We start from the raw sequence: 13,031 nt of genomic DNA, 5'->3' as shown, positions 1-13,031 counted from the left end.
TATTACATTTTTTCTGTTAAGCATGTATGCGAAATAGAGTTCGGTAAACTTTTGAAATCACGTTTAAAATTTGTTAGAAGTCGTTAAGTACTCTCACTATCAAACTCTTGATGAGTATAGTCTGGATAATTTACGTTTCGTTTTAAGCGAAAGCTAGTTTTTCTCGCTTCTTAGTGTTTATAACGTCATATCTCCTGAACCATGTGTCGTTTTCGAGGAACATTCAGCGGTATATGTGGATTCTGTCTGCAAACTGTGTTGTGAACAAAGTTAGTAGTGAAGCAGTAATAAATGACAACGTCATGCGTGGGTCGGCAGCTTCTCTGCATGAGCAGCGAAAATGTAGTAAACGATAATTATTTTCCTTTCACCATTTTGTGGTAGGTGTCACGAGAAAAAGTTTTGTAAAAGTTTTAAATTTTGTAAAGTTTTTTTGCAAGCCATGAAGTGTTCTCGTTCTCTGGCTGAATCTAGTCTGGGTATTTGTGCCCAGTGATTACACTGTCCCAATATATATACACACTCTGTAACTGCAATACTTGTCTTATTGTGTTAAGCCTTTAACATAAGATTATACCTCTTAATGAATGGCTTATGACAGCGTTTTAAACGTTTTAATTCATATTATAATTATACCAAATATTGAAAATCAAATTTTTGTTGCTCCTGAAAGCAGCTGGATAGGCAACCTGTTCAAATGGTTCAAATGGCTCTGAGCACTATGGGACTTAACTTCTAAGGTCATCAGTCCCCTAGAACTTAGAACTACTTAAACCTAACTAGCCTAAGGACATCACACACATCCATGCCCGAGGCAGGATTCGAACCTGCGACCGTAGCGGTCGCGCTGTTCCAGACTGTAGCGTCTAGAACCGCTGGACCAACTCGGCCGGCGGCAACCAGTAATTGTGTGAGAACTATGAGCTATGAACCTGGATAGCCATTTACTAATGAATATACTTTTACACATTTCACAAAACTCGTGTGTATATGTGTGTGTTTTTCGAATTCTTTTTGTAGATATTCTAATACCATCGAACATGGCGCCAAATTCAGGTGGAGAAGATTATGAAAATACTGATTATAATTCTATACTTTTGAAAATGGCGGCTCTGGCCACGCACACTCTGCTGTCATTGGCTGTTTCAACTTAGTTAAAAATTTATATATGTATATATATATATATACTCCCCGTTGATGTATATCAAATCTCGTCAGCAGCTGAAGGTGTTAACATATAATTCTAATTTAGTTAAAAATTTTCCTGCCGACCTTATATTGCATTTTTTTCTTTTTTAAAAAAATTACCCTAAATGCGATGTCACTGAAAACAGATGCGTGTCCTGTGACACCATCATGATGACGTCACAGATAAGGGTGACGTCACACACGTTAGCAAAGTGGGCCAAAGTCCTCATAGGTACGACACTTGTCAGCTATTATTAGTATATTTTTCTTGGTTCGTCCATGAAGGAATGAGCATTGCAAACTTTGACAATTAATATCTGAATTTTTCTCCTTTAACAGGTCACCCTAAAACGCGGTTGTTTATCACTCACGGAGGTTTGATGGGAACAATAGAAGCTGTTTACAGCGGTGTACCTATGTTAGGCATCCCACTGTTTGGGGATCAGCCTACTAACGTAATGATGTGTGTAAGGAGGGGCATCGCACGAATGCTCCCCTTTCCGGAAATATCTAAGGAACTACTGTTGCAGAACATACGAGAGCTGATTAACGACTCCGGGTAAGTAACATCCACATGGTGTATCTGTAAACTTCAATATTGATTATTGCACCGAGTGAACAACCACCGAATCAAAAAAATACATAAAACAAAATAAAATAAACGTTTAATTTCCCATTCAGGGCGTGCTCTATGCCACATCAATTCAGCCATACATGATTATACTCAGACATTAACCGCCACGTTCAAGATAAAATACGTTGTGCCTGGAGGTACAGCTTGATAATCAGTTAAAATGGAGTCAAGAACTACCTAAGGTATTTAAGACGTGGAATTCGGCTCTTTTGGAGTATCTCCAATTTTATTAAACTACAGTACGATAGCTTATTTTTTATGCTTTTAATCCCTGTGATCTTTTTGAATCACCTTTTAGGTCAATAGAACTGAGGAAATAAAGTATTAACTGCGCAAAAGCGAACAGATTAAAGAGCTTTCTGCTACCTAAGTGAAACATTGTTACTTATCTTCTACGTAGTAAGACAGTTGGTAAAGACACCTTCTTTAAGCATTCTCTTCATTCTTCAAGCTTAAGAGGTCGGATCTCTGAAGAAGGGGTAGTCAAGCAGAAAGAATGAGAGGCTCTACTACAATAAATAATTTTCATGCACTTTGACGAAAAAAGTAAGACATTTTATTTAAAACAAATTGGTAATCTAGTAGTGTACTCAAAGTTGAATAGCGTATCAAGTGAACAGAGTTATAAAAACATTTGCAGGAAGCGAATGAGATACCGTCAGAGCTACCTAAGTCAAAGATAGATATATCAGTAATACAATGTTAACTGAAATACAATGTTAACTATGAGGGAGACGACATTTAGTAAGATTTCCACAAAGAAATCATACTTCCCGAGGATGGACTACTGGATAATTGTGGGTAATCGTAGATCGATTAGTCTTACATCTGAGGCTAATAAATTACTGTTCTCTTTTTCCTTCATCATCAGTCTTCTGACTGGTTCGATGCGGTCCGCTGCGCATTCCTCTCCTGTGCCAACCGCTTCATTATCTCAGTGTAGCCCTGACCACCTGCGTTCTCAATTATTTGCTGGATGTATCCAACCTCTGTCTTCGTCTACAGTATTAACCTTCTGCAGCTACCTCTAGCACCATTGAAGTTATTCCTTCATGTCTTGACAGATGACCTGTCAGTGCTTCCTATATTTTTCTCTCCTCGCTGATTCTGCGGAGAACGTCCTCACTGCATAGCTTATTATTCCATATAATTTTCAACATTCTTCTATAGCAACATTCGTCTGTTAAAACCGGAACAGAAGAGAATCGAAGCATTTCACATGTGGGGCTACAGAAGTTCTGTAGCACCACATCCCAAATTCTTCGATTCTCTTCTGTTCCGGTTTTCTCCCAGTCCATGTTACACTACCGTACAATGCTATACTCAAAATGCACATTCTCAGAAACTTTTTCCTCAAGTTACGGCCTATGTTTGATATTAGCAGACTTCTCTTAGCCAGGAACGCCCTTTTTGCAGTACTAGTCATCTTTTCATGTCCTCCTTGTTCCGCCCGTCGTGGGTTATTTTGCTGCCTGGGTAGCAGAATTGCTTAACTTCATCTATTTCGTGATCCCCAGTCCTGATGATAATTTTCTCTCTATTCTCATTTCTTCTACTTCTCATTACTTTCGTCTTTGTTTGATCTGATAAGAATCATTTTCTATGTACTCTGATTATTAAATAGGTAAGGTGGGTGAGCAGTTGGACTTATAAAGACAGGTACTTGAGAAACATTTCTGTTTTTTGGTTACGAATGAAAGGAGAAATAATTAAAAGCAAAATTTGGTTGAGCCACATGAAGCTTTAGACAGCGAAGTAGAGGGTAGCGGTACAAACCAGAAACAGTATTATTATTTATTTCAAGTTCCTGCTACCAGTCACTTTTTAGTTTATGCTTAATCAAACATGATGCAACGCCTTTCGAACATGTTTTGATCATCTTCAGGCGTTTATGCGTACATACACACATAGAGAAATGTTACTTAAACAGTCTTAAACTAGATTAATCTAGAACACTTTGTCCATTGTTTTTTACTGTAGCTGCTGGTGTGACATTTGTATGGAAGGAGGGGGGCAGTGTATGGCTAGAAATCGAAATCAGTGATGTCTTCTGCTGATTTTCTTCTTTGTGGTTGACTATGTATATCACAGCAATTTCATAATCTTGTTGATTCACTCGCATCACTGGTGTAATGGCGGAGCTGTTGATTGACATTACACTATTGCACATTATAATTATGTCACTGATTGCCAGAAACAGTATGTCTTGTGAGACGCATTCTCGAACCAAATTCGACTTTATAATATTGGTAGCACGTGGTATTATGGGTTGAACTGGCATGCTTACAGATGACGACAAGCTATTTAAGACACAAGTTTTCCTCGTAAATAAACTGACTGCACACAACAATTTTTGAACCATTTTTTGGTAAAGAACGGTGAGTCGACTATCACGTGTGAATTCATCTTGCGCCATATGAATTTGGCGACGATGGTACTGAGAACACAGAATTAAGAAAGTAAAAACAGGAGAGTTGTCGATAAACATATTATAGGTAGAGAACCACAAAATTTCCGAGTGTAAACATCGAAACTCTGTTTTACTACAGCTTGTATTTCTACAGTTACATCAGATGGAACTGTTTTTTAAATGCGGAGCTAAGATTCTTGGCAGTGAAAGATTAAGGCTTGAACATTTTAATACTATTTATGTCACAACTGTTAGCTAAAAACTGCTGAAAATGGTTTGTTCAGAATACGATTGGTTGAACCACTTGTTGTTGTGGTCTTCAGTCCTGAGACTGGTTTGACGCAGCTCTCCATGCTACTCTATCCTGTGCAAGCTTCTTCATCTCCAGTACTTACTGCAACCTACATCCTTCTGAATCTGCTTAGTGTATTCATCTCTTGGTCTACCTCTACGATTTTTACCCTCCACGCTGCCCTCCAATGCTAAATTTTTGATCCCCTGATACCTCAGAACATGTCCTACCAACCGGTCCCTTCTTCTAATCAAGTTGTGCCACAAACTCCTCTTCTCCCCAATTCTATTCAATACCTCCTCATTAGTTATGTGATCTACCCATCTAATCTTCAGCATTCTTCTGGGTAGCACTACATTTCAAAAGCTTCTATTCTCTTCTTGTCCAAACTATTTATCGTCCATGTTTCACTTCCATACATGGCTACACTCCATACAAATACTTTCAGCAACGACTTCCTGACACTTAAATCTATACTCGATGTTAACAAATTTCTCTTCTTCAGCAACGCTTTCCTTGGCATTGCCAGTCTACATTTTATATCCTCTCTACTTCGACCATCTTCAGTTATTCTGCTCCCCAAATAGCAAAACTCCTTTACTACTTTAAGTGTCTCATTTTCTAATCAAATTCCCTCAGCATCACCTGATTTAATTCGACTACATTGCATTATCCTCTTTTTGCTTTTGTTGATGTTTATCTTATATCCTCATTTCAAAACACTGTCCATTCCGTTCAACTGCTCTTCCAAGTCCTTTGCTGTCTCTGACAGAATTACAATGTCATCGGCGAACATCAAAGTTTTTATTTCTTCTCCATGGATTTTAATACCTACTCCGAATTTTTCTTTTGTTTCCTTTACTGCTTGCTCAATATACAGATTGAATAACATGGGATGGGGGGGGGGGGGGGGGGGTAGGCTACAACCCTGTCTCACTCTCTTCCCAACCACTGCTTCCCTTTCGTGCCCCTCGACTCTTATAATTGCCATGTGGTTTCTGTACAAATTGCAAATAGCCTGTCGCTCCCTGTATTTTACCCCTGCCACCTTCAGAATTTGAAAGATAGTATTCCAGTCAACATTGTCAAAAGCTTTCTCTAAGTCTACAAATGCTAGAAACGTAGGTTTACCCTTCCTTAATCTAGCTTCTAAGATGAGTCGTAGGGTCAGTACTGCCGCACGTGTTTCACTATCCCCGAGGTCGGCTACTACCAGTGTTTCCATTCGTCTGTAAAGAATTCACGTTAGCATTTTGCAGCTGTGACTTATTAAACTGATAGTTCGGTAATTTTCGCATCTGTCAGCACCTGCCTTTTTTGTGATTGGAATTATTGGTTCTCTGGTGCTCTGAGCACTATGGGACTTAACATCTGAGGTCATCAGTCCCCTAGAACTTAGAATTACTTAAACCTAACTAACCTAAGGACATCACACACATCCACGCCCGAGGCAGGACTCGAACCTGCGACCGTAGCGGTCGCGTGGTTCCAGACTGAAGCGCCTAGAACCGCTCGGCCACACCGGCTGGCTTGGAATTATTATATTCTTCTTGAAGTCTGAGGGTATTTCGCCTGTCTCATATATCTTGCTCACCAGATGGTAGAGTTTTGTCAGGACTGGCTCTCCCAAGGCCGTCAGTAGTTCTAATGGAATGATGTCTACTCCCGGAGCCTTGTTTCGACTCAGGTCTTTCAATGCTCTGTAAAACTCTTCACGCAGTATCGTATCTCCCATTTCATCTTCTTCTACATCCTCTTCCATTTCCATAATATTGTCCTCAAGTACATGGCCGTTGTATAGACCCTCTATATACTCCTTCCTCCTTTCTGCTTTCCCTTCTTTGCTTAGAACTGGGTTTCCATCTGAGCTCTTGATATTCATACAAGTGGCTCTCTTTTTTTCCAAAGGTCTCTTTAATTTTTCTGTAGACAGTATCTATCTCGTCCCTAGTGAGATAAGCCTCTACATCCTTACGTTTGTCCTCTAGCCATGCCTGCTTAGCCATTTTGCACTTCCTGTCGATCTCATTTTTGAGACGTTTGTATTCCTATTTGCCTGTTTCATTTACTGCATTTTTATATTTTCTCCTTTCATTAATTAAATTCAATATCTCTTCTGTTACCCAAGGATGTCTACTAGCCCTCGTCTTTTTACCTACTTGATCCTCTGCTGCCTTCACTACTTCATCCCTCAGAGCTACCCATTCTTCTTCTACTGTATTTCTTTCCCCCATTCCTGTCAATTGTTCTCGTATGCTCTCCCTGAAACTCTGTACAACCTCTGGTTTAGTCAGTTTATCCAGGTCCCATCTCCTTAAATTCCCACCTTTTTTCAGTTTCTTCGGTTTCAATCTACAGTTCATGACCAATTTATTGTGGTCAGAGTCCACATCTGCCCCTGGAAATGTCATACAATTTAAAACATGGTTCCTAAATCTCTGTCTTTCCATTATATAATCTATCTGATACCTTCTTCTTGAACCACTTATGGAATATAAAACTGAAACTCAACAGCACTTTATTTTCGGAACGTAAGGGTGCAGCCAGCCATTCGTTTTATTTAAAAATATATGATCAGTTCCAATACTTTAGTATAATAATAATTCAACAATTTCAGATTCTCTTCATCAACATGCTGTGCTGCACATTTTTAAACTATTAAATATGTAGGTAAATAATCAGATAGTGAAGTATGAGAAAAAACAGTAAACTGGAATTTTTTAAAGAAAGTTTGTGTGACGTACCAATATATTTGATGTTTGTCTAGTGTAATTTCGAAGTTCTAATAACTGCAACTCCCGTTTATACCAAGGAAGTGGATTTGTTTGCTGAAATTTGCAAAAAAATGAATGTAATATTGAAGTGTAAAGGACGAACTTGCTCGTCGCAAAAAATTTATGAGTCGCACCGCTCCCTTGAATGTTTCATTTGTAAGTACACGCCGGCCGCGGTGGTCTCGCGGTTCTAGGCGCTCAGTCTGGAACCGCGCGACTGCTCCGGTCGCAGGTTCGAATCCTGCCTCGGGCATGGATGTGTGTGCTGTCCTTAGGTTAGTTAGGTTTAAGTAGTTCTAAGTTCTAGGGGACTGATGACCACAGGTGTTAAGTCACATAGTGCTCAGAGCCATTTGAACCATTTTTTTTGTAAGTACACGAACACTGATTTGCCATTTAACGTGTCATGTCAACGTCCAAAGAATGCGAAGGTTTTTGCTCATAAGGCCATCATAAATCCACTGTAGGCACAAGCCTAGAATGAATTTCTCAAGAAGACATAATGGCGCGTTCTGCTGCGAATACATGTGAAACGCCACAAACTGCAGCTGCTGTTGCAAATGCTCCTTCCTGGAGACTATAAAGCACAGCAGGATTCATTCACAACCATTCGATCAATGTTTTTACCGTCGCTTGTATGAAGCACCCTAACGTATATCGAGTAATATCAAGCAAGAGGAGTAAAAACCATAACTGCACCTGTTTTGTGTCATCAGTGTTTTGTGGCACTGGTGCTAGCAGTTAGCAGTGTTCAGAGCCTTTTCTGCTTCATGAAGCAGTCTGCGACAGGAGTGACAATCTATGACTAGCGCTCTATCTGGTTATTTTTTCATATAAGACAAAATAATATTATTTTGAATTTACTAATAGCATACGGTCGCACTTCTCGACAGCAACGTCCTGAATTTGCTGTTCGGTTTCTGGTACGGATCGAAATTGACATGTGACCAGGCAATGTTCTGTGGAGTGACGAGGCACGTTTTACGCTATAGGGTGCGGAGAATACATACAACTGCCGAATTTTTGTGGTACTGTTAGGCTGCTTGTTGTGCTCTAAGAGCCATTGCACCTGCCATGTGTGACTATGTGATGTTCACCTTTATTCTCTGTCAGTTCTTCTCTGAAGAGAATGGATCCAGAAGGCCTGTCAGGCATAATGTGACCTCTGTACGTTATCGAGACCAACTTGTACAGTATGTAAGTCCTGCTTTCGAAGAGTGGCGTTGTGTAGAAACCATTATTTGCATGTAAGATGGGGCAACACCTCATGCCTCTCACAAAGTAAAAGATCTGCTTAATGCAAACTTCCACGAACATCTTACCTCCAAAGGGTTTCCAGATGCTTGGACTGCCAGATCGCCTGATATCAATCCATGTGACTTTTGGCTCTGGAGATATTTAAGAGAACTCCGTTCACCAGGGATATATTCGGTCTCTACCTGATCTGAACATTTTGCTCGGATTCCACCAGAACTGTCCGCCTGCTTATCTGGGTGGTAATGTGATTGTTTCCCGTGCAGCGGGCCTGGGTTAGATTCCCGGTCGGGTTGGAGATTTTCTCCGCTCGTGGACTGGGTATTGTGTTGTCCTCATCATCATTTCATCTTCATCATCGGCGCGCAAGTCGCCCAATGTGGCGTCGGCTGAAATAAGACTTGCACTTGGCGGCAGAACTTCCCCAGACGGGGACTCCCGCCCAACGATGCCATAGGCTCATTTCATTTCCGCCAGAACTTCTGCGAGCAACTGTTGATCACGTCGTTTTACGGATGCAGCATCTCGCTGATCTTCCCAGTGCCCATACTGAACAAACTGTACAAGGGATGATTAACAATAAAATCAACATTATGCCTTTCTCCCTTATTTGACCTTGTCTGCTCACGTCACGTTCCTAGTCCATTATATACGGAAATATTTTTATACAGATTTCTTTTATTCACTGCGCCAGACTTGCACCTGGTGGCCAAAATTGGAATTAACTTTTTTTCAGCATAAATCGGTTCTACATTAATGCACCACCATACCCACCAAGTTTCACTGCCTTGAGGTAATTACATCGCACGCTGGACCTCCGTGAGTAGCTGCACTTTAATGAGAAACATCCTACTTTGTGTCCATAATCACAAAGTCAAAGATACTCCCACCAGTGATCAGAAACAACAACACCCTTATGGAGACGCCGGAGAGCTCAAATCTTGTCAAGCATTGAATGTCTACAGTATTACTATTGTATAGTAGCTTGAATTTATCAACAATGGATACAAAGTCAAATATGTTAAATCCGATGTTAAAAATCTAGACTCAACCCCTTCCACAATGGAGAATCATTGGAACTGGCGCGTTTCGAAGGATCGAGCCATTACCATTATCATTTATAGTCATATTATTGCCATTCAGTGCGTGACAAGATTTGAACTCCTGTGCATCTCTGTAGGGATATGTATTATCTTTGATCATTTAGGAGAGTGTGTCTGGTTGCTTGTTTGTGCACACAAAGTACGCAGTCGAAGTACTCATACTTCATGTTTGTGTTCGTCTGCGTTTCTTCTGGAAGATGAGGACCGTGCACCCGAATAGGTGTCGCTATGAAAGTGCCTATGTTCGCGGACTACATACGCAGAGTTATTTTATTTTACCTTCTGTCAGAATGATGTTGAAGTATGTCAAAGGAAGCAACGGCTACAAGGGAAGTGAACGCGAATTTTTAATATTTTTATTTACATTTTATTGCTTTTATAAGCTTCATTCTGATGATGACGGCTTGCTGCTTCGAAACGCATCAATTCTAGTGCTTTTGCGTTGTGAAATGTATTTGAGCCTATAATTTAACTTAATTTTAATAAACGAATGCGCTGCGCTATATTTCCATCTAGTAGTTTGGGGCTATTTTGATGGAACAGAGGGGAGTGAAGTTTGTAACTTCATTGAGCTCTCTGAAATCGCATTTTTCATTCATTCCCTTAATAACTTTAGGCTAATACTATGTTGGTACTTTAAGGAGACCACTAATATTTCTTTCTCTGATAACGCCTGTGCTCTGTCACTGTTGATTCGACATAGACGAAACTCTATACTCCAAATTTCTTTACTTCCTGTCTTCCATTCCGATACTGTGAATGTCAAGATCACGCCAATTGTTTTTCATTTCCTACATCATCAGGCCAATATTCATGGAAACACAGTTGTACAGGATTTGTATGTTAGTCCTGGTGTAACGAAATAGAGATCTGACTATCAAATCGCGTTACTCTTTGTGCTCGTATAGAGCTTACAAAGGTAGAATGAAAAGTAATACCTCTACCTTCGGAACTTGGGGTCGTCATATCGATGACGCTGCAGTTTCTCTCTGAGTGACATGACGATCAACCTGATCAGTTTGTCACCGTTTTGCATTTCAGCTCAGCAGATCCTCTAATAGGACGGCTAATCCTTGTCTCGTCACTCAAGTCAGATGTTCTGGACTCACTATCTTTAAATGTACTTGACTAACGCCAGAAAATGCTCACATCAACGCAATCACCATAAACGGGGTGCATTCGCTGATGAGATTCCTTTGGGTTGGTTGGTTGGTTGTGTGGGGGGAAGAGACCAGACTGCGAGGTCATCGGTCTCATCGGATTACGGAAGGACGGTGAAGGAAGTCGGCCGTGCCCTTTCAAAGGAACCATCCCGGCATTTGCCTGGAGCGATTTAGGGAAATCACGGAAAGCCTAAATCAGGATGGCCGGACGCGGGATTGAACCGTCGTCCTCCCGAATGCGAGTCCAGTGTGCTAACCACTGCGCCACCTCGCTCGGTAGATTCCTTTGGGTTGACACCTTCTGCTGCCAAGCGTTCAGTGACAGCACCTTGCTTAAATGGCACTGATCGATAATCTGCACAGCGTTCCATTTAGACCAACATTGTAAAAGCACAACCGTTCATTGCTAAGGCTTGTCGAACAATCCAGTACCTGTCACTTACCAGTGCTGTCATCTGTTGCGGAATTTCGACGGTTTAGTCATGAATTTACATTCAGTCCACATATTAGTAAAAAAAAATGAAGCCATTTTTGGAGATTTCATGCTCAGTTTATGCCTGTCTCAAGTATTAAAAGCGTTACAATGTAATTTTAAAAATCTGCTGCTTCTTTTGAGTAACGATCTTGACTAAATAACTTACAACAGAAATGTATTTAACATTGACAGGTACAAGCAGAGGATTGTGGAGCTGTCAGAGGCGTACAAGGACAGGCCCATGAGTCCCCAGGAAGCCGTCGTCTATTGGTCGGAATACGTCATCAGGCACAAGGGAGCCAGTCACCTGCGCTCTGCCGCCGTCGATCTGCAGTGGTACCAACTGCTGCTGTTGGACGTCCTGGCCGTCGTACTCGTCGGCATCGCTGCAGTCGTTGCCATGGTGGTTGTTCTTCTGCGGCTATTCTTGCGAAAGATTGGTCTGCTGACAAAGGCGTCACCATCGGAACAGCCATCTCTGAAGACCAAGAAAAAGGTGCAGTAGTGACGCTAATAGTTGTTACTACGAAAAGGATGCTGTGCGTTGGAAAACTGACTGCTCTGCCATGCTTTTGGAATTCAGTAACTGAAAGCGACTTGTTGACACAGAAAATGACAACGCAGTACGTCAAAAGCCAGAACTGTTATCTTTAACAGTAGTCAAGTAAATAGAATGTGCGCTGGTCCCGGCGGAAGTTCGAATCCTCCCTCGGGCATGGGTGTGTGTGTTTGTCCTTACGATAATTTAGGTTACGTAGTGTGTAAGCTTAGGGACTGATGACCTTAGCAGTTAAGTCCCATAAGATTTCACACACATCTGAACATTTTTTTTAAATGTGCACAAGTTACTTTCGTAAACACAATAGCACGAGTCGTCAAAACTATCAAAAATCACAGGACACTGAATGGAATACATTCAGTGTTTTATGCTGAACCTCCTGCAACGGACTAACCATATTCCGAAATAAGAACTGTGCTGTAATCTGGGAGAAGGAAAATAAATGTCATCTATAACGTTAGTAGGAGACGGATGTAACATCATGCCTAACTGGAATGGATAGCAAAACGCTTGTATAATGTCAGAACTAGAGTGACAAGATTACATCGTATCCTACATTATAGTGTCCAAACAGCTGGACTGTGCCGAATCATCAGCATCGTGTTCCTATATTCGATAACTTCTCAGATCTGTGATGGGAAGCCACTTAATCGAGAACAGACGCAGCCTCGGATTCAGTGATGTCTATTATATTATACCTTCACTGTGACACTTTTCTACTAGGACTGTCACGATTGTAGTTGCTGTCTCCATCAAATAATAATGTGTTTAATCAGTGTCATGAATGGAATACTACGAGGTCTCTCTAGAGGCAAGTGGCGTTAGGTTAGGTTGCAGAATCCTGTAATACTCCAAATGGGTGTTGTGAGGTGAGGTGGTTGCGGTTCTGAATGTGCATACCCCTGAATGCAAGATTAGAGTCCTCATAATCGGAAAGCGGACCGAAGCCCCCTATGCAACGATATGAATTTACTTTGAAGGGATAATGAAACTACTTTCGCAATGGATAACACCGTATTTATGCTGAAATTAATAAAGGGCAGGTCTACCACTAAAGTCATGACACAGCATTTTAGACACTTAACTATTAAATGAAAATTCAAGCATATACAAGATGCTGTTTATTTCTCTTAACGCGATTTACTTAGCAAAACTCTAATAGGCTAACAGTGAATGCAA

General features: G+C 40.8%; 1 protein-coding gene across 1 annotated transcript in view; it reads left to right on the top strand.

Moving 5' to 3' along the window:
* LOC124795404 overlaps window positions 1-13,031 on the top strand; it is a 332,223-nt gene that overhangs the window by 113,563 nt on the left and 205,629 nt on the right. The window contains exons 4-5 of the mRNA XM_047259426.1: window positions 1,528-1,747; window positions 11,486-11,789. Coding sequence (XP_047115382.1) covers window positions 1,528-1,747; window positions 11,486-11,789 — 524 coding nt within the window. The remainder of the gene's footprint in view (window positions 1-1,527; window positions 1,748-11,485; window positions 11,790-13,031) is intronic.

Source organism: Schistocerca piceifrons, chromosome 4 (assembly GCF_021461385.2).
Source record: "Schistocerca piceifrons isolate TAMUIC-IGC-003096 chromosome 4, iqSchPice1.1, whole genome shotgun sequence".
Classification (NCBI taxonomy): domain Eukaryota; kingdom Metazoa; phylum Arthropoda; class Insecta; order Orthoptera; family Acrididae; genus Schistocerca; species Schistocerca piceifrons.
This window is presented reverse-complemented; position numbering and strand designations above follow the sequence as displayed.